This window comes from Salmo trutta, chromosome 17 (genome assembly GCF_901001165.1).
Source record: "Salmo trutta chromosome 17, fSalTru1.1, whole genome shotgun sequence".
NCBI lineage: Eukaryota > Metazoa > Chordata > Actinopteri > Salmoniformes > Salmonidae > Salmo > Salmo trutta.
This window is the reverse complement of record NC_042973.1, coordinates 22696993-22719435: the sequence shown is the minus strand read 5'-3', so window position 1 is coordinate 22719435 and position 22443 is coordinate 22696993. Positions and strand designations below refer to the sequence as shown.

At 42.6% G+C, this 22443-nt stretch overlaps 3 protein-coding genes across 6 annotated transcripts; 1 reads left to right on the top strand and 2 right to left on the bottom strand.

Annotated features, from left to right (window-relative positions):
- Positions 1-727: 727 nt before the first annotated feature.
- Positions 728-6244, bottom strand: polr2c (RNA polymerase II subunit C). Its single transcript, XM_029696190.1, has 9 exons — positions 5863-6244; positions 5459-5508; positions 2408-2476; positions 2245-2297; positions 2020-2148; positions 1871-1922; positions 1568-1736; positions 1398-1472; positions 728-1150 (listed from the first exon to the last, which is right to left on the bottom strand). The coding sequence occupies exons 1-9, from the start codon at positions 5946-5948 to the stop codon at positions 1006-1008; spliced, it is 828 nt and encodes a 275-aa protein (XP_029552050.1). The 5' UTR covers positions 5949-6244; the 3' UTR covers positions 728-1005.
- Positions 5218-22425, top strand: ciapin1 (cytokine induced apoptosis inhibitor 1). 4 transcript variants are annotated; one of them, XM_029696186.1, is made up of 9 exons: positions 5218-5318; positions 17298-17460; positions 20039-20182; positions 20281-20360; positions 20444-20612; positions 20701-20777; positions 20866-20987; positions 21819-21900; positions 22009-22425. In XM_029696186.1, exons 2-9 carry the CDS (start codon positions 17304-17306, stop codon positions 22117-22119), a joined length of 942 nt encoding a protein of 313 aa, XP_029552046.1. In that variant the 5' UTR covers positions 5218-5318; positions 17298-17303; the 3' UTR covers positions 22120-22425. The 4 variants fall into 4 exon arrangements, with proteins under 4 accessions (XP_029552046.1, XP_029552048.1, XP_029552049.1 ...); XM_029696188.1 differs by having other exon boundaries at positions 5247-5313; XM_029696189.1 differs by lacking the exon at positions 5218-5318 and adding an exon at positions 15985-16121 and having other exon boundaries at positions 20704-20777.
- coq9 (coenzyme Q9 homolog (S. cerevisiae)) lies at positions 6332-16035 on the bottom strand. Its single transcript, XM_029696184.1, has 9 exons — positions 15938-16035; positions 12951-13185; positions 9119-9254; positions 8852-8994; positions 8647-8731; positions 8114-8218; positions 7679-7834; positions 6825-6878; positions 6332-6556 (listed from the first exon to the last, which is right to left on the bottom strand). Exons 1-9 carry the CDS (start codon positions 15993-15995, stop codon positions 6521-6523), a joined length of 1008 nt encoding a protein of 335 aa, XP_029552044.1. The 5' UTR covers positions 15996-16035; the 3' UTR covers positions 6332-6520.
- Positions 22426-22443: the final 18 nt, after the last annotated feature.

Here is a 22443-nt window from a genome sequence, read left to right as displayed (position 1 = left end):
GGAGAACGCGATTGAGATTATCCCCAAAATATCAACGCTCTGTTTTGCAGCAGTGACTAGATTGGGCTCGAGCAGCACCGAAAATGTACATAAATCATAATTTGTCGGGTGCTAATATGTCTTATTTCACACATGTACACGTGTGTATTAATACGCATCTGTGAATTAGTCATTTGTTTTTTGCATATCCCAACTCTCCTGGAGACACCAGAGAGTGGTGTCATGGCCAGGGTCTGCCATTATCAACTCTGACGCTGGAACAATTAGGATTAAATGCCTTGCTCAAGGGCAAATTGTTCACCTTGTCGGCTCTGGGAGTCGAACTAGCGACCTTTCAGTTACTGGCCCATCGCTATAACAGCTGTCATGCCAGCACTTCATTTGTCAGTACAGGTTGTAGGCTACACTTACGCTTTGGCTGAGTACTGAAAAGCTGGGACTCTGTAATGCTAATTAAGGCTAACAAAATCAACCCAATTTCCTTTCCTTAGTGGTAGCTACAATAATGAAATCTGATCACTTATTCAGCCAAAACAGGCCAGTGATGCATGAATATCAAGTAATGATCGGAAGACACCATTGCGATGCTGTAGGTTTCTCTTCAAACATTGATGTAGTGACACCTTGTAGCCTAAATTAGTAGGCTACATATACCCAAGTCACAGTGACTGCTCACCTATTCTCTAATTCACCACCTTATTTAGATTAAAAGGCAATCACTTTGACGCTGGATGAAAATTGGGGTTTATTGAAAAAAGGTTCATTACACAAAATAATTATTATTATTTTTTTTTATCCTGCAAACAACTTCTACAAAGCGGAGATGTAGACAAAACAATACGGTGGATGATGTAGAAACAACAGATGAGATCAGTTGGTGAGCTGATATGGTTGGATCAACTTCTGCCAATATCACAAATTTGCCACCATCAAATAAGTTCATCATTTGGAACTGGGTCTGCTTTAGATCTCTGAACGGTGTAGAACTGGCTAAAACTGCAGGACTCAGTTGATGGTGAGGACATCACTCTGAATTTCATGGCTCAGCTGGGTCTGTAAATCACTCAGTTTCTTTTTCAGCACTGCCAGAGCAGACATGACGATGGTCTCTGGTCGCAGTGAGCCACATGTCTCCACGTTGTAATAGAACCTGCAAGTTTGTGCCACAACACAAATTAACAGTGACGTCTCTACCATCTTTCCTACTGATCATTATTCACCATCTTTTGTCATCACATACTGCTTTAACACCATCAAAACCTGTATCACACAGTCATCATCATTGGAATGCGACAGTTGATACTGAAGGACACAAATGCTCAATAACAGACATGTAATTCAATACATTGGTACTGACTGGTAAAGAACCATTTAGACTCCAATTAACTTATACTCGCCTCTCAGGTTTGCCATTGGGGTCAAAGGGTGCTTGCACCTCATCCTCCTCAATCTCTGAGTATTCACTCTTTGGCCTGAGACAGAAAAACACTGGGTCAATTCACAGTAACTCTCCCCCTCACCGAATACGGTAATGGGCCTCCATTAAGAACATTCAATTGTAACCCACCATTCCTCTGGCCGTGGATAAACAGTGTGCCTCAGTGCATTGTCTGGGTCATACTCAAAGGACACCCCTGCTGTAGGGTTCCACTTGGCATGCTCCTTGCCAAAACCTTTTTTGGCATAAGCTCTGAGACGCAGCTCCTGACCCTTCCTAAGCTTCACCAGCAAAATGTCTGACGAGAGGAAGGAGGCAGAGCCAAGATGAGGAAGAGGGTAGAATGATAATGCGAGAGCAGCAATGAATGTAAGAGACCAAATATTTATAATAAAATACTTTCATAGAAAACCATTGGAAAGAGCAGCCTACCATCCTGTTCAACATAGTCATTGGGATCATTGTCTCGACTCTTGGAGGTCACCTGAAGATCACATAAGATAAGTCAACTCGCTTCCGAACAAAATAATAAGAGGAGGAAAATCTGTATGTGAATTACTGTTGAATGGAAGCGCACTCACAGGAATGACTCGAGGGTGGTTGGACAGCAGGTCTCGTGAGGTCACATGGCGGGTCTGGTCCTCTGTGCAGCGAACGTCCAGTGTCAGTTCAACAGAGCATTCTGGGCAGAAATCGTCACATGTACAGTCCTGCAGTAGACGGGAATAGAGGAGAAAAGACTTAGTGGTTATCTCAAGTGAGCATGGCTGGCAACATAACTTTCAGCCAGGTGTCCAAATGCTTACTCTGGAGTACTGCATCTTGTCCACAACATCATCACTGGTAAGGGGGATAAGACCTGAAAATGTGACCATAGACTAAGTGAGTTAGTGATCAGTACAATATTGGTATAAAGGAGAAAACAAGGGAGAAAAAAACGTAGAATCGTATAATACATTAACTACATACCCACTCTGTGAGCAATAAACTCGTCGTGGATCACAGAAGAATTTGCATCAATTTGAATCCAATCAATAGCTGAAATTAAACAATGACATGAACACTTCCAAAAATATGAATCATTGTGGGGACTGGGGAGGACATGACTAACAAATGTCTACACCTTCATGAGATTCTAACAAGCACGGGTGATGCTGTATCTTACCTAGTCTGATTAATCAGGCTGTAATAGACAATTCATTGGTATACACAGCCTGACACAAATGCCTGCAAAATCATCTAAAATGTTCCTTACAAGCCAGAATGATGAATAAAATTACATTTAAAAACTTACTCTACCGGTTGTCTGTGCTGTTTGTCTTTCAGCTGCTCGTAATTTGAGATAAAATATCCACAGGAAAGTATTGTTTACCCAACATTTTAGAGAGCCGGTAATATGCCTCTAAAAAGTTGAGTAAACAATATTTTCCTGTGGATACCGTCTCAAATTTTGAGAAGAGTAATTGCAGACCGCAATTAGGGGCATTTCTGATATGAAGTTACACCCATTGATGCTCGCCATTGGTCTGTACATTTCTTTCGCTTCAGGGACATCAGTTGTTGACTGTAGCAATGTAGCTAAGCCTAACCCCAACCTTTTTCCTAACCTCATTCTCCTAAACCTGCCACGCCAGTACTTATCACACAGTAATTATCCTAACCAGCCACGCTAATGATCCTAATCTCAATTCGAAATTGTATTTATCACATGCGCCGAATACAACAGGTGTAGACCTTACAGTGAAATGCTTACTTACAAGCCCTTAACCAACAATGCAGTTAGGAAAAACATTTACTAAATAAAATAAAAAGATCAACAATAAAATAACAACGAGGCTACATACAGGGGGTACCGGTACCGAGTCAATGTGCAGGGGTACAGGTTAGTTGAGGTCATATGTACATGTACACTACCGGTCAAAAGTTTTAGAACACCTACTCATTCAAGGGATTTTATTTTGACTATTTTCTACATTGCCAGTTTCATCATAGCGCTTGATGGTTTTTGCGACTGCACTTGAAGAAACTTTCAAAGTTCTTGCGAGGTTCCGTATTGACTGACCTTCATGTCTTAAACGGTTTTTGATATAATATGGACTTGGTCTTTTACCAAATAGGGCTATCTTCTGTATATCCCCAGTACCTTGTCATAACGACAACTGATTGGCTCAAAACACATTAAGGAAAGAAATTCCACAAATTAGCACACATGTTAATTGAAACGCATTCCAGGTGATTACCTAATGAAGCCGGTTGAGAGAATGCCATGTGTTATTTCATAGCCGAGCAGTTGCCATACCAGGCGGTCATGCAACCAGTCAGGATGCTCTCGATACAGCTGTAAAACTGAGGATCTGAGGACCCATGCCAAATCTTTTCAGTGTCCTGAGGGGGAATAGGCGCTGTTGTGCTCTCTCCACGAATGTCTTAGTGTGTTTGGACCATGATAGTTCGTTTTCCTGTAGTTCACAACCATCTCCTTTGTCTTGATCACGTTGAGAGAGGTTGTTGTCCTGGCGCCACATGCTCGGAGTACACGTCCTGGTAATCCGCCTGGCCTTGTGAATGTTGACCTGGCGAGTGTGATCACACAGTCATCCGGAACAGCTGGTGCTCTCATGCATGCCTCAGTGTTGCTTGCTTCGAACCGCACATAGTAATTTAGCTCGTCTGGTAGGCTTGTGTCACTGTGCGGCTGGGCTTCCCTTTGTAGTCCGTAATAGTTTGCAAGCACTGCCACAGCCGACGAGCATCGGAGCCTGGGTAGTAGGATTCAATCTTAGTCCTGTATTTACGCTTTGCCTGTTTGATGGTTTGTCTGAGGGCATAGCGGGACTTCTTATAAGTGTCTAGGTTAGAGTCCCGCTCCTTGAAAGTGGCAGCTCTAGCCTTTAGTTCAGTGCAGATGTTGCCTGTAATTCATGGCTTCTGGTTGGGGTATGTACGTACGGTCACTGTGGGGGACAATGTCATTGATGTGCTTTGATGAAGCCGGTTCTGATGTGGTATACTCCTCAATGCCATCGGATGAGTCCCGGAACATATTCCAGTCTGTGCTAGCAAAACAGTCCTGTAGCTGAGCATCTGCGTCATCTGGACACTGCCGTATTGAGCGAGTCACTGGTACTTCCTGCTTTAGTTTTTGCTTGTTTGCAGGAATCAGGAGGATAGAATAATAGTCAGATTAGCCAAATGGAAGGGGAGAGTGAGCTTTGTACACATCTCTGTGTGTGGAGTAAAGGTGGTCTAGAGTTTTTTCCCCCTCTGGTTGCACATGTAACATGATGGTTGAAATGAGGTCAAACGGATTTGTTTCCCTGCAATAAAGTCCCCGGCCACTAGGAGCGCCACCTCTGGATGAGCTTTTTCTTTTTTGTTTATGGCTTTATACAGCTCATTGACTGTGGTATTAGTGTCAGCATCTGTGTTGGTAAATTGTCAGCTACAAAAAAATTGATAAACTCTTGGTAAATAGTGTGATCTACAGCTTATCATGAGACACTTTACCTCAGGTGAGCAAACCTCGAGACTTCCTTAATATTTAATTTTGCACACCAGCTGTTAGTTTTTTTTGCAATTGCACAGAAAAACCAGCCAACTGTATATTATCCATGTCTTTGTTCAGCTATAACTCATTGAAACATAAGATATTACCGTTTTTAAAATCTGCCACGGTATTTATCCTAACCTTCTATGTAAACAAATAATCTGTGTCGAGAAACCAGTATCATAACACCGGAATTGACCAATGGCAGGCACAAATTGGCGTAATCTGATTAAGGAACGCCCATATCAAGAAACGCCTCGAATTCCGGTTTGCAATACATCATTTGGCAAATTTCGAGCAGCTGAAGGACACATCTCACATACAACCGGTAGAGTAAGTTTAAATGTAATTTTATATAAACATTCTGGCTTGTAAAGACAATTTATTTACACGATTTAGCAGCTATTCGTTTCAGGCTGTATATACACTAGTACCAATTCATTGTGTCCAGCCTGATTTAATCTGACTCTTACCTATTGTTGCAACCTCTGACATAAAGACACGTCGGATGGAATTCGCAACCCTGTATAAATAAGACAACACATGTGAAAGAATGAATGTCAAACTTTAGACAATAGCAGTCTCTTATAATAAGAATATTATCTAGCAGCAAGCCCTCCATTTCGTCGAGCACCACGACCCCAGATAAGAGCCAGGAGAGTCGCTGGCTTAAGCCCCGCTGCGCCATCCTTGCAAGCCAACTAACGTTAGCTAGTTAGTCACACGTCTGTTTCCATTGCTACTTATTAATTCACGTCCAACGATTAAAAAAAACATTTACAGCTGTGGTTAAAGTTTATCGCAGGCGCGCTAACATTGGCTACCCTATCGCAAGCTAGCTAACAACTTTTTGATAATCAGTTGAATGGTTACTCACGACAGGTCGGTGTTCTCAATGACAAATTTAACATTCTCATCCGTCAGTTCTGTGATCTTCACGATTGGCTGGTTAGCATACGGCATGGTTAACGTATAAGAAAAGCAATTTACATTCAAGTTTACACGTCTTGTCGGTCTAAAACAACGCCACCGGGAAGGCCTCAAATTGCTTACCGCTTAATGGCCAAAATAAATCAATAAAGTCTGATTGGTCAGTCGTGGTGGGCGGGTTCTTTTTAACATCCGGGTCACACCCGTGACGTCTAGAAATAAGTTCTAAATAAAACATTTTTTGCACCAAGATTAAATCCATGCAGTGTTAACTCATTGTAGGAACTCCTAGGGATAGGTGTTAATACACACAGGATACATCTAATATAGATCTGTTTCTTAGTTGACACATTCCTATTATGCTTTGTCTTCATCCTAAATCAATTTGGGTGAAAAAGAAAAAGAACATTGTTCTGTTGTAATTAATCTGTAATTTATTTAGGAACACTCAATGGAGCCGAACAAAAATGTTTGAAATACAATCACATTTTTGTGTCCTTTATACAAAAGGGATAGGAGTGGGCGTGAGGGAAAACCATTTTAAACACAAACTCCTGACTGGCAGAGATCAGAGGGGATGGTGGAACAGAAATAGCCATCTTGTTTCACCGTCTCTGGTTAATTCCGGTTAGATTTTTCAGCTGAAAAATAGAGAAATCTCCAGTGACTACTAAACACACAAAATACAATTGGAACTAAACAAATGCCAGCGCCTGGTATTATCATTTAAACAATGCAGAATTTTGGGGGAAAAAGCCACCTAAGGTTACAAGCAATGAGGCTGTGCGTGTTCAAGACAGATACAACATATCTTTACAATGCCTAGAGAAGCGTTTAAGCTGTCAATGTGTTATAATAATCCTTTATTCTGTGCATCTCAAACATGCATATTCTCTCTAGCATCCTCACCGTAACAGCAGCTCCCATAAGCCCCTGCACCACTGCTTCTCCTGTGGATGCCGCCTACAGGACACAATAGCAAAAGAGATGTCAATTACACGTATTGAGTTCCCTTAATATAGGTTGTATACTAGTGAGGTCTTTCTAATGATTTATACGTTTCATTACTGGTGACCATTTACCTACACTACCGTTCAAAAGTTTGGGGTCACTTAGAAATTATTGTTTTTGAAAGAAAAGCACTCTTTGCCCATTAAAATAACAAAATTGGTCAGAAATACAGTGCAGACATTGTTAATGTTGTAAATGACTATTGTTGCTGGAAACGGCAGATTTAAAAAAAAAAATGGAATATCTACATAGGCGTACAGAGGCCCATTAGGCTTTCCAATGGTCATTTAGCCTTTTAAAATCATAACTTAGATTAGCTAACACAATGTGCCATTGGAACACAGGAGTGATGGTTGCTGGTAATGGGCCTCTGTACGCCAATGTAGATTTACATTTTAGTCATTTAGCAGACGCTCTTATCTATTACAGTAGTGAATGCATACATTTCATTTTTTTCCTCTCCGTACTGGTCCTCCGTGGGATTTGAACCCACAACCCTGGCGTTGCAAACACCATGCTCTACCCAACTGAGCCACACGAGACCATATTCCATTAAAAAAATATCTGCCATTTCCAGATTCAATAGTCATTTACAACATTAAATGTCTACACTGTATTTCTGAACAATTTGATGTTAATTTAATGGACAAAAAAAAGTGTTTCTTTCAAAAACAAGAACATTTATAAGTGACCCCAAACTTTTGAATGGTAGTGTATATTAAGAGACTATACACAGACTGAGGAAATGGTACCTGTTTGGCGGCGTCGGCCATGTTGACAATATCCTGGATGCGTTTGTCAAGGAAGTTCCAGGTGTCCTGGAAGTCTTCGGAGGAGTCCTGTACCATCACCAGCTCTGTGGTGTTATAGATACCTGTCAGTGCAGCTCGTTTTGTATACCAGTTCAACTGAGATGGGAACAGAGGGAAAACTGAAGCATAGTGGTTGTTGACAGACTATACTAAAACCTTCGTCATGATGGAAATATAATTATTTTGGATTAGACAAATGTCAGTAGCACCCACATGTAAAATAGGGATATTATAGAGCATAGGAGATGGATTAAAGGAGTAAACTGTGTTAAGAGGTAGAGGTGGTGAGTAGTAACCTTTGCAGAGGCAGGCCAGATAGTATGAGGTGAGGAAGACATGGGGAGAGGGGTACTTAGGCTGAGGGGATCGACTCACATCTGTGGAGCGGTCTCCAGCATAGTACCAGATATCATCCACCAGGGTGGAGAGGTGCTTCAGACTGTTTGGTATGTTGTGTGGCAGAAACAGAATACTCAAAGCCTGGAGAAAGGGAGATATACTTTAATCAGCAGAAAAAAACAGATATTTGAAAAAGAAATAAATAAATAAATTGGGAGAGACTAAGAATGTGGATGGCAGTGACACATTTCTTCTAAGTAAGCTGTATGGCACATTTGTGCACAGCTCATCATGGCTGAAAATGGAATGGCATCAAACACATGGAAACCATTTGTTTGATACCACTCCAACCATTACCACAAGCCAGTTCTCCCCAATTAAGGTGCCACCAACCTCCTGTGGTGTACAGGTGTAATAAATGGTTGCCTCTATTAGTGTGTCAAGAAGACATTACAAGATTAGGCTACCTTATTTCAAAGAGTAGCTTGAACTGGTTCAAGGTGAGGGGATTAACTGTCAGTTGTCAAGGTCTAGGGCACAATTGTTATCCTGTGTTGTGTGCAAGATACCTGTGGCCAATTATTTATGTATGGGGTCAACATCCTCAATCTGGTTTCCACTGCATCCCTAAGAAACTCAGCAGTTTTCTTTGGTCTGCAAGAAATTCTGCGGTTAACATATGCTCACATACATACCAATAACAAATCACAGATGTTTAAATCCTAACTGTAATATCATTCTTCCACCTGCTAATTTTAGAGTGAGGGAACTTACTCTGCCTGACCAAGTTGGACCTGATTGTGATGCTCTGCCAGTTGCTCTGTTAGCTGGGTATTGGACTGAGCGATGAAGTGCAGGACTAGGTCCCCTGCCCCATTCTGGAACATTCCACTGGAGGCTGCTGAGAGACCCAGGGTCTGTTCAGAGGAAAACAGTAATAGGAAAGCAACAATTATATTTAGTCACATTACCTTAAACTCTCCAACCTCTCCATCCCATCCACACAACTACAGTGAATCCAACTTCCCTAAACTCACTAACCTCAGCTCCTGCTGAAATGGCTTCAACAGTCCAACCATGTAGTGGGACAAAGTCCAGCGCAGCGTTAAGGATGCGCGCTTGCAGTTGCTCTTCTGTTTCATAGTCTTCTCCTTGTTCTCCACTCTGGTCTACATAACTGCACAATCAAATCAAAGTTTATTTGTCACTTGCGCCGAATACAACAGGTGTAGACCTTACAGTGAAATGCTTACTTACAGGCTCTAACCAATAGTGCAAAAAAAGTATTAGGTGAACAATAGGTAAGTAAAGAAAAACAACAGTAAAAAGACAGTGAAAAATAACAGTAGCGAGGCTGCATACGGTAGCGAGGCTACATACAGTAGCGAGGCTACATACAGACACCGGTTAGTCAGGCTGATTGAGGTAGTATGTACATGTAGATATGGTTAGTGACTATGCATATATGATGGACAGAGAGTAGCAGTAGCGTAAAAGAGGGGTTGGTGGGTGGTGGGACACAATGCAGATAGCCCGGTTAGCCAATGTGCGGGAGCACTGGTTGGTCGGGCCAATTGAAGTAGCATGTACATGAATGTATAGTTAGTGACTATGCATATATGATAAACAGAGTAGCAGCAGCGTAAAAGAGGGGTTGGGGGGTACACAATGCAAATAGTCCGGGTAGCCATTTGATTACCTGTTCAGGAGTCTTATGGCTTGGGGGTAAAAACTGTTGAGAAGCCTTTTTGTCCTAGACTTGGCACTCCGGTACTGCTTGCCATGCGGTAGTAGAGAGAACAGTCTATGACTGGGGTCTTTGACAATTTTTAGGGCCTTCCTCTGACACCGCCTGGTGTAGAGGTCCTGGATGGCAGGCAGCTTAGCCCCAGTGATGTACTGTGCTGGAACGCACTACCCTCTGTAGTGCCTTGCGGTCGGAGGCCGAGCAATTGCCGTACCAGGCAGTGATGCAACAGTCAGGATGCTCTCGATGTTGCAGCTGTAGAACCTTTTGAGGATCTCAGGACCCATGCCAAATCTTTTTAGTTTCCTGAGGGGGAATAGGCTTTGTCTGCCCTCTTCACAACCGTCTTGGTGTATTTGGACCAATCTAGTTTGTTGATGATATGGACACCAAGGAACTTGAAGCTCTCAACCTGCTCCACTACAGCCCCGTCAATGAGAGTGCTCGGTCCTCCTTTTCCTGTAGTCCACAATTATCTCCTTATTCTTGGTTACGTTGAGGGATAGGTTGTTATTCTGGCACCACCCGGCCAGGTCTCTGACCTCCTCCCTATAGGCTGTCTCGTCGTTGTCGGTGTCGTTTTTGTTGTCGTTGTTGTGTCATCTGCAAACTTAATGATGGCGTTGGAGTCGTGCTTGGCCATGCAGTCGTGGGTGAACAGGGAATACAGGAGGGGACTGAGCACGCAGCCCTGGGGGGCTCCAGTGTTGAGGATCAGCATGGCAGATGTGTTGCCACCTACCCTCACCACCTGCGGGCGGCCCGTCAGGAAGTCCAGGATCCAGATGCAGAGGGAGGTGTTTAGTCCCAGGATCCTTAGCTTAGTGATGAGCTTTGAGGGCACTATGGTGTTGAACGCTGAGCTGTAGTCAATGAATAGCATTCTCACATAGGTGTTCCTTTAGTCAAGGTGGGAAAGGGCAGTGTGGAGTGCAATAGAGACTGCATCATCTGTGGATCTGTTTGGGCAGTATGCAAATTGGAGTGGGTCTAGGGGATATTGGTGTTGGTGTTGTGAGCCATTATCAGCCTTAGAAAGCATTTCATGGTTACGGACGTGAGTGCTACGGGTCTGTAGTCATTTAGGCAGGTTGCCTTTGTGTTCTTGGGCACAGGGACTATGGTGGTATTACTCAATCAGGGACATGTTGAAAATGTCATTGAAGACACCTGCCAGTTAGTCAGCACATGCCCAGAGCACACGTCCTGGTAATCCGTCTGGCCCCGCAGCCTTGTGTATGTTGACCTGTTTAAAAGTCTTACTCACATCGGCTACGGAGAGCGTGATCACACAGTCGTCCGGAACAGCTGATGCTCTCATGCATGCCTCAGTGTTGCTTGCCTCGAATCGAGCATAGAACTGATTTAGCTCGTCTGGTAGGCTCGTGTCACTGGGCAGCTCTCGGCTGTGCTCCCTTCTGTAATAGTTTGCAAGCCCTGCCACATAAGACGAGCGTCGGAACTGGTGTAGTATGATTCAGTCTTATCCCTGTATTGACGCTTTGCCTGTTTGATGATTCGTCGCAGGGCATAGCAGGATTTCTTGTAAGCTTCCGGGTTAGAGTCCCGCACCTTGAAAGTGGCAGCTCTACCCTTTAGCTCAGTGCGGATGTGCCCTGTAATCCATGGCTTCTGGTTGGGGTATGTACGTACAGTCACTGTGGCGACGACGTCCTCGATGCACTTATTGATAAAGCCAGTGACTGATGTGGTGTACTCCTCAATGCCATCGGAAGAATCCTGGAACATGTTCCAGTCTGTGATAGCAAAACAGTCCTGTAGTTTAGCATCTGCTTCATCTGACCACTTTTTTTATAGACCGAGTCACTGGTGCTTCCTGCTTTACTTTTTGCTTGTAAGCAGGAATCAGGAGGATAGAGTTGTAGTTGGATTTACCAAATGGAGGGAGAGCTTTGTACGCGTCTCTGTGTGGAGTACAGGTGGTCTAGAATTTTTTTTCCCTCTGGTTGCACATTTAACATGTTGATAGAAATTTGGTAGAACCGATTTAAGTTTCCCTGCATTAAAGTCTCCGGCCACTAGGAGTGCCGCCTCTGGGTGAATGGTTTCCTGTTTGCTTATTTCCTTATACAGCTGACTGAGTGCGGTCTTAGTGCCAGCATCTGTCTGTGGTGGTAAATAAACAGCCACGAAAAGTAGAGCTGAAAACTCTTGGCAAGTAGTGTGGCATGCAATTTATCACAATATACTCTACTTCGGGCGAAGTAGAGTATATTTGTAAACAGCACCAGCTGTTTACAAATATGCACAGACCGCCGCCCCCCCTCGTGTGCTGTTCTATCTTGTCGGTGCAGCATATAATATCCCGCTAGCTGAATATCCATGTCATCATTCAGCCACGATTCCATGAAACATAGGATATCACAGTTTTTGATGTCCCGTTGGTAGGATATTTGTGATCGTACCTCGTCTAATTTATTGTCCAATGATTGTACGTTGGCGAGTAATATTGACGGTAACGGCAGCTTTCCCACTCGCCTCCTGCGGGTCCTCACGAAGCATCCCGCTCGGTATCCTCTATACCTGCGTCTCCTCCTCTTGCAAATAACGGGGATGTTGGCCCTGTCCGGTGTTTGGAGAATGTTCTGTGCGTCCTGCTTGTTGAAGAAAAAATCTTTGTCTAATCCGAGGTGAGTGATCGCTGTTTTTTTGCCGTAAGATACGGTTGCAGAAACATTATGTTCAAAATAAGTTACAAATAACGCGGTAAAAAAAGAGAACACAGCATAGACGGATGGCATACACACGTCAGAAGTAACTTAAGAACAAAATGACAATGTTGTTTCAGTTGCAATGTCATCTCTTGCGGACAGATGCATGTAACAAATAGTAGCATCTGTCAATTGGAACTTTGTTCTGGTACTCAGATTTTTCAGGTGTGGCCAGGCTGAACCTGGCTCAGAGTTACGGTTTAGACAGGTGGAGATTTCGCTAATCTCGTTAGAAAATGTACTAACATGTCTACCCCCAGAACTTATTTGAGCATCTGACACACTAAAGATGTTAGTTCCGGGTGTCCAAGATTAGCAGCAATGCCACAATGTGGTATGGTAATGTTATGCATTGGTAAGGTGTGTAAGTGTCAGTTTGCAGTATCATCCTAACCTGATGTTGGGCTGGGGAGCCTCCTCAGCAGCAGCAGCTTCCTGCGTTGATGTGGCTGTGTCATGTTCAGATGGGTGAGCTTGATAATGCTCGTGGAAGGTTGTAGTCGGGGATGCGGTGGAGGATGGAGGGACTGGGATGGACTTGTCCTTGTCCTCCTGAAGCCGAAGTGCAGCACAGTGCAAGCCTCGTCTCAGTACATTACACCGGGGACTGGATGTTTTTGGAACTACCGCTAGAAGAAATAATCAGAGAAAGATGCTGTAGTTATGTTCATACTGAAACTTTGCATCGTGTGTCCTGAGCACATGTATTAGCCTAACTTATACTGAACAAAAATATATAAATGCAACAATTTCAAATATTTTACTGAGTTAGTTCATATAAGTCAATTTAAATAAATAAATTAGGCCCTAATCTATGGATTTCACATGACTGGGAATACAGATACCTTCAAAAAAAGGTAGGGGCGTGGATCAGAAAACCAGTCAGTATCTGGTGTGACCATCATTTTCCTCAAGAAGCGCGACATCCCCTTCGCATAGAGTTGATCAGGCTGTTGATTGTGGCCTGTGGAATGTTGTCCCACTGCTTTTCAATGGCTGTGCAAAGTTGCTGGATATTGTTGAGAACACGCTGTCGTACACGTCAATCCAGAGCATCCCAAACATGCTCAATGGGTGACATGTCTGGTGCGTATGCAGGCCGTGGAAGAACAGACATTTTCAGCTTCCAGGAATTGTGTACAGATCCTTGCGACATGGGGCTGTGCATTATCATGCTGAAAGTGGCAGATGAATGGCACGACAATGGGCCTCATAATCTCGTCATGGTATCATTCAAATTGCCAATGATAAAATACAATTGTGTTCGTTGTCTGTAACTTATGCCTGCCCATACCATAACCCCACTGCCACCATGGGGCACTCTGTTCACAACGTTGACATCAGCAAACCGCTCGCCTACACAACACCATACATGTGGTTTGCGGTTGACGTACTGACAAATTCTCTAAAACAATGTTTAACCTCTTACATCTAGATGTTCCGCTAGCGGAACACCTGCTCCAATATCCAATGATGGGCGTGGCGCGAAATACAAATTCCTCTAAAATCCAAACACTTCCATTTTTCAATGGTGAATTTACTAAATTACTCACGATAAACGTTCACAAAAAACAATTATTTTAAGAATTATAGATACAGAACTCCTCTATGCACTCTATGTCCGATTTTAAAATAGCTTTTCGGTGAAAGCACATTTTACAATATTCTCAGTAGATAGCCCGGCATCACAGGGCTAGCTATTTAGACACCCACCAAGTTTAGCACTCACCAAAATCAGATTTACTATTAGAAAAGTTTGATTACCTTTGATGTTGTTCGTCAGAATGCACTCCCAGGACTTCTACTTCAATAACAAATGTTGGTTTGGTCCAAAATAATCCATAGTTATGTCCAACAGCGGCGTTTTGTTCGTGCGTTCTAGACACTATCCGAATGGTAAATAAGGGTCGCGCGCATGGCGCATTTCGTGACAAAAGATTTCTAAATATTTCATTACCGTACTTCGAAGCATGTCAACCGCTGTTTAAAATCAAATTTTATGCCATTTTTCTCGTAAAAAAGCGATAATATTCCGACCGGGAATCTGCAATTAGGTAAACAGACGAAAGAAAATAAATCACTGGGTCGACTCGGGCACGCGCCTAAGCCTTTTGTCCTCTGATAGACCACTTAGCAAAAGCGCTCGTGTGTTTCAGCCAGGGCTTTGAATTATGTCATTCAGCTTTTTCCCAGGCTCTGAGAGCCCATGGAAGCCGTAGGAAGTGTCACGTAACAGCAGAGATCCTTTGTAATGGATAGAGATAATCAAGAAGGGGAAGAAATGGTCAGACAGGGTACTTCCTGAACAGAATCTTCTCATGTTTTGGCCTGCCAAATGAGTTCTTTTATACTCACAGACACCATTCAAACAGTTTTAGAAACTTTGGAGTGTTTTCTATCCAAAGCTAATAATTATATGCATATTCTATTTTCTGGGCAGGAGTAATAATCAGATTAAATCGGGTACGTTTTTTATCCAGCCGTGAAAATACTGCCCCCTATCCATAACAGGTTAAGGTGCCTCATTGTAGAGAAATTAATATTAAATTCTGGCAACAGCTCTGGTGGACATTCCTGCTGTCAAGCATGCCAATTGCACCCTCCCTCAAATTTTGACATATGTGGCATGAGTGGCCTTTTGTCCCCAGCACAAGGTGCACCTGTGTAAGATCATGCCATTTAATCAGCTTCTTATTTACAATGATGACCTACCCCGAGCCAAACCCTAACAACGCTGGGCCAAATGTGCGCCACCCTATTGGACTCCCAATCACGGCCGGTTGTGATACAGCCTGGAATCGAACCAGGGTCTGTAGTGACGCCTCTAGGACTGAGAAGCAGTGCTTTAGACTGCTTGACAAAGGAGAAATTCCGTACACAACATTTTAGAGAAGCTTTTTGTGTGAAATAAAAATGTCTGGGATATTTTATTTCAGCTCATGAAACGTGGGACCAACACTTTATATTTTTGTTCAGTATAGTTGCCAAATAATGGGTGGGGGAGTCCCTATGTAGCTAGGTAGTTTGTGAAAACACAAGCAGGCTGACTGGACTCGCCACCCTCACAATTTAAGGGGTCAATTATTGCATATTAACGTTACCTAGCTATGTGTATTGCAATGAAGAGCTTAATACTTGCAGTTGTAATAACATTTAACTTAGTTTTCTTGCGCTGAGATGTAGCTTGCAAGGAGTAGCTAGCCAACATTATGTAACCTAATTCTGTCCTTCATTATCACCTTCTCCGATAAATGTGTTCCCATTGGTTGGCTAGCTAGCAAGCTCTCTTGCGATTTAGATCTAAATCAATCTACACTATTACCAGAAACAAGTTCCTGAGCTAATGTCTAGACTAAGACCAACTAGCAAGTCTTGGCTCACCGCTGCCAAGATATCGAAGGGCTCTTCCAACTCGAAGTCCTTGTAGCAGCGCCGCCATATCTAGCTGCTAACTGTTTTTTTTATAGATATCGGACGCGTCATTTTTACGCGACTCTCTTTGAGCAGCACGTAAATCGAATATTTCCCAGTTGTTTTGAACGAGGCAATTGTTTTGACCGGAGAGGTAAGTTAGCAAGCAGGTGATCTAACTTTGACCGAAACCCTTTTGCCCTATTTAATGTTCAGAATTCTCAAAGTGAAAGTGGAATTACTACGCGTTTTGTTGAGTTTGCATAGCGAAAACATACATTTTGATTTGAACGTTTTAGCGTATACTAGCTAGCGTTAATGAACTTCAATGTCACAAAAATAATTACACGAGGCGATAAGACCAATATAATATATAGAACACAAGTTGGTTAAATATGCTTGATGATGTCTGTTTGACTGGTAGTAGCTTTGTTTGCCAGAAACGTTTTTGGTTTCTAGTCGGTTCTATAATATTACACATTTTATGTGTGTTTTTTATGAGGTTGGACTCTAGCCCTGAACTACAGAGACACTAACATTAATCCTGATGTATGTGTAACTGATGCAAGATGCTGGCTGTAACTTGTCCTGAAAATGTGAAATCCTAACACAAATCAGTATAGCATTGTGTATTCTTTCTGTTTCGCAATCACTCAGGTCATGTGACTGCTGCTATCAGGGTGGTTTAGTCAAAGATGATCTATTATTTTGACAAGATAGTCGAGTAACCGCTCTAACAATGGAAATGCATGTCCTCAAAGATGGAAGGCAGGCGAGATCAGTGATGGGGCAGATACGCGTGTGAATAACAGGCGCACTCCAATATAAAGTTGCCGAAATGCCACATGCGTCAACTTATATCACTGCGTTCGTAACAACCTAGCCATTACGAAACATATTTTCGATCAAATAATCCTCACGTAGCAAATTACATTTTTTTAATTGACTTGCATAAAAAAAGACTAAAGGGAAATTGGTGTACCTAGTCCGTTTAAGTGAAATGTGTCTTCCGCATTTAATCCAACCCCTCTGAATCGAAGAGGTGCGGGGGGGCTGCCTTAAATCAGCTGCCTTAAATCAGCTGCCTTAAATCAACATCCACGTCTTCGGCGCCCTGGGAACAGTGTACATGGACAGATTTTGGAATGTGTAAACCCTATTGCTTTGCGTCTTCCCCTGGTCTTGTAAAACTCCTGTCTCCCAGCTGTGTTATCAGCAGGATGTCCACCCACTCAGATAAGTCAAGTCTGATAGATAGGAGAAGCTGTCCTGTGGTGGTTTCTTTAGTCGATTTTAAATTACATTGAATTTATTGATTGCTGCTCTGCAGGAGGCCATGGCAGACCTTGGTGTGAAAGCAGGAGATAAGGTGCTTTTGGTGTGGAGCCAGCCTTCGTCCCCAACAACCCTGAAGAAGCTGGCAGAGAGTCTAGGGGCCATGGTTGGCACCGATGGCCGAGTGTCCCTGGAGAATATGGAAAGACTTATAATGTGTAAGTTTATTATCTATGCGTATTCACCTGTAATTTTGTTTATTTTTATTTAACTAGGCAAGTCAGTTTACGACAAATTATTATTTACAATGACTGCCTACACCGGCCAAACCCGGATGATGCTTGACCAATTGTGCATCGCCCTGTGGGACTCTCAATCACGGCCGGTTATGATACAGTCTGGATTTGAACCAGGGTGTCTGTAGTGACGCCTCTAGCACTGAGATGCAGTGCCTTAGACCGCTACGCCACTCAGGAGCCCATAACTCCACCCCTACCAACATGTACACTTCACCTCTACCTACATGTACAGATTACCTCGACTAACCTGTACCCCCGCACACTGACTCGTTACCCCCTGTATATAGCCTCGTTAATGTTGTTTTATTGTGTTACTTTTTATAATTGTTTATTTAGTAAATATTTTCTTAACTCTTCTTGAACTGCTTGTAAGTAAGCATTTCTCGGTAAGGTCTACACATGTTGTATTCGGCAGGTGACAAAGTTTGATTTGAAGTGACACTCATTCACCTGAGGATCTGTTACAACACTTGGCCTATGCTTGTTCTTAAACCCATGCATTGACATGTGGGTCGTTCCACCTCAAAAAGCACAAGAAAGAGGATTTTGACATCCACCATCTCAGATTATGAAATCGTTTCTGTAGTTAGAAACAGATAAAATGAGATTTCCTGCAACATTATTTTGTTGAAATATAATCTACGGTATAAGAAATTAAGCTAGTTGATTGCACCCAAGTTGCCTATTTTTTTAATTATAGGATTCCTGTAATGTTCAATAAATATATTAAATAACATCTGATTTGGACCCCCCCAAAAATGTAAGACATGAGGATTACAAAGAAATGGTCAAAAGCCGCCCACGGACCCCCCCCCCCCCCCACTCGCATCCCATGCCAATACACCCCAACAACCAGTATACAGTATGTTCTCTATGTCTAACAAGTAGTATTGCGCTGCAGCTCTGAGTATTGTTTCTTCATGTTATGTAATGTATTCCCAGTGAATTTGGTGACGTTTTTCCCTCCCTGTTGTTAGGTTTATGTCCCATCCTACATCCTGATATTACCAGGTTCTGACCACTAGATGATGCTGTTCTGCATTTTCTTTTGTTGGTATGACAGCAATCCATGCTTTCAAAGCTACCTTTTTAGCATTTGTGGCACAAATCCAATGCAAGTTAATAGCTAGGTTTCCAACCAATTTAGCGACAGATTTCCATGCAAATATTTTAGAATCCGCATCAAGAAAATATGCTCATTTTCCCAGCAGCGGTGTATCCACCAAACGGACTTGTTGTGGATAAAAATCAGTGCGTGACGACGTAAGGTTACATGTACCGAATAAAAAATCGAAAGTTCAATGTGTTTCCAAAGCTCTACTGATAGTTTTATCACAAACTGTTGCATTAAATAGCAAATGTGTCTACTACTCTGGTCTTGGCACATGTGCTCTAGGCATCAGTTTGCAGATGACCTACTGTAGGATATTCTACATGATGAGATTATTAATTTGTCAAATGGCAGTCAAGAATCAATCATTATGTCACCAGAATAAGACCCTCAATATTTATTGGAAAGGAGCTTCAAGATCACCATGTACTTTCAACATTGTGAAGTTCATCATTTATTTCATCTGTAGCCTAATAAACTGCATGGTTTCCCGAATTGTAGTGAGAGGACCACACAACATATCATCGTGTATATCCAAGTTTACTTCAATATGATGGTTATTATATAAATATTTGTGCATAAAAGCATTTCCACCGCCATTCTCGCATAATTAATTTAACCGACACAAAAAGATCCCACCAGGTCGAACAAACAAATTCTGTTGGCATTTAAAAAATTGTACCGAAACGTCCTGTTTCCATCACAGCTGTCATGATTTTTTTTAAATACGGTATGACTTTAATCGCATAATCTGTGGATGGAAACATGGTTAATGGTACCTAATATTAGCAGTTTCATGCTTCATGTCCAAATCATCCTAAAGTATCTTACAATACATTTTATAACTAACTCAATAGCAAAAATGCTATTATAGCTAACGTTGACTTGCATTGGATTTGTCCCACAAATGCAAAAACGTTGGAGTTTGGCCAAGTAAACAAAACCAAAGCATGGGTTGCTGTCATAACTTGTCCATAAACTGCTGACATGGTAAGGAAACCAATATGTCATTTTCCCTTTAACATTGAGGGGGGGGCTTAATTTTTTAATTACCTACTAGCAGGAACAGCACCATCTAGTGGTCAGAATATCAGGATGTAGGATGGGACATAACCCTAACGGCTCCATACTACATATAGTACTTGTCAGACATGGAGAACTGATACGGTATACTCGTTGTTGGTGGGTCTGGCGTGGGGGGTCCGTGGGTGGCTTTTGACTATTTATTTGGATTCCTCGTCTTATTATTAGAAAAAAAAGTTTGGTGCAAATCTTTAAAAAATCTGAGCTGGTGGGTGTGAACAACCCATGTCTGATATGTCTAGCTATATATACACTTGTTATAAGGGCATCGGATTGTACAATTTTATGAACTCCTTTCCTCAGCTTCACATGCAGCATCAAGCTACGACTGGGTCCTCTCAAGTCTACTCTCTGACAGCTTTTCTGTCCACACCTCAGAGACACTAGCAGAGATGGCCAGAGTGATCAAACCTGATGGAAAACTAGTGCTTGAAGAACCTGTTACAGGTAAGAAGGTGGAGAGCGCAAAGTGTTTGAGTGTCCTGGTCATGATTGAGGACACATAGTCAAGGACTCAGATTCTTGACACCTGTCCTTGTTCTTAGGATCTGATGACCAAAAAGTGAGGACTGCTGAGAAGCTTATATCAGCCTTGAAGTTGTCTGGCCTGGTGTCAGTGACTGAGGTGAGTAAACCAGCACTGGAATGTCATAGATTCACTCCTCCAGGCACTGTGTACTCTACTCATTTTTTCTTTAACATTGACAGGTCAGTAAAGAACCCCTGACCCCAGAGGCTGTGTCTGTCCTGAAGACATTCACAGGCTTCCAGGGTAACACTCTATCCAGGGTGCGCATGTCTGCTTCTAAACCCAACTTTGAAGTGGGCTCTTCGAGCCAGCTGAAGTTTTCCTTTGGGAAAAAGACCTCAAAACCAGGTATGTGGAGTTCTCCTTCCTTCAGTTAACATTTCATACTATTCCTCCTGGTCTCCTTTTGAAAATGTAATTGATTTTCTTGTTTCAGTAGACAAACCTGCACTTGACCCCAATGCTGCCAAGGCGTGGACCCTTTCAGCCAATGACATGGATGATGATGATGTGGTGAGTGATTGATTTGTGTATTTTTTTGTTTTTCATATTTCTCTGATGGTGATTCTCAATATGCCACTCCCCTGTCTTTTCTTCTCAGGACCTGGTAGATTCAGATGCTCTGTTGGATGCAGATGACTTTAAGAAGCCAGACGCAGCCTCCCTCAAAGCGCCCTCCTGTGGTGACGGAACCACCAAGAAAAAGAAGGCTTGCAAGAACTGGTAAGAAACACCCCTCACTCTTTCTTTGGTTACAGAAAAGAGGGCTCACCCATACACCAACAATTTAGTTGGCATCATCGCCAAGAGACACAAGTGACAAAGTTCAACTGATTATTTAATATCTCTAGTGCAAATATGGAGATAATCACACATGGTTGCCTTGTATCATAACTATTCTCTCGTAAATGACCCCCACAATGAAATTGTGGAGGCGACTGTGGATCTGTCTCCAGATTGAAAATGCAACCTTTGAAAGGTTGCACCCCTCACCCCGTTTGACCTTAAGTTATGGAATTCGGTACATAGGGCCCTCTCCCCACAAGGAACACATTTGCCTCAGGGACCCATAAGGTCAGATGTTCCACCATTTTTACATTTTGTGAAAAAAAACAACGCTACTCTGCTGGCACCAAATGAGTGGTATATGGAATCTATGGACAAAGGTCACTCAATGTAATATTTTCCTGAATAGTACCTGGCCACTATTGACCATTTGTGCCAGGTGTGGTCTGGCACAAATGCATAAATCAGTCAAGGATATTCAAACACAATTTTGGTGCATATGTTGCAAACACTCAAGTATCAACATATGCGAGAACATTCATATCAACCACACAGTGACGCTATAATAAGCCATGAACATGTATATCTGTTTGACTCAGTGCTGAAATGAGTCTAGCAAACCCATGCGATATCCAACACAACAGGCCTGATTTTAACAATTTGGGTGAATGATGCTTCTTGCCATAGATCCGGAATTTACAAAATGACACTTAGCCCGAGGGGGGCGGCATGCTTACAGTTGCCTTGTTTGTCATTACTCCTACGTAGCTCTTGTGGTCTTGCTGAGGAGTTGGAACAGGAGAGCAAGGGCGCCAAGACAATCAACCAGCCCAAGTCCGCCTGTGGAAGTGTGAGTGTCACTCTTTGCCCATATGCAACCACCATGGCTTTGTCAACACCAGCATCTTTGTGAAGCCAGTTTGTAATTGTTGACCAGATCTTTTGACCTGTATTTCAGTGTTACCTGGGTGATGCCTTCCGATGTGCCAGCTGTCCGTACATTGGGATGCCTGCCTTCAAACCTGGAGAGAAGATCGTACTAGCCAACACAGGGCTAAATGACACCTAGGAACAACCACAATATACTTTCTGGAATATCACATTCCTTACATCATTCTAACCTCCCACCCCCTGGAGTCCATGACCAATGCCAGGTTCTCACTGAGATGGTCAGAATGGCTCTTCTACATCATGTATTAAGAGCAAAAAGCAGGCAGAGTTTGAGTAAATGTATTGGGAGTAGTGAAACATTACTGAATCGATCCAGGTTTACAGGCTTATTTGACCACGTGAAAACTGTTCCTAGACATATCATACAATGAAGATTTCACAGGGCACTCACCATACAGGTGTCCATAATAAATGTCAGTTCAATTAACCGTGTGTATATTAC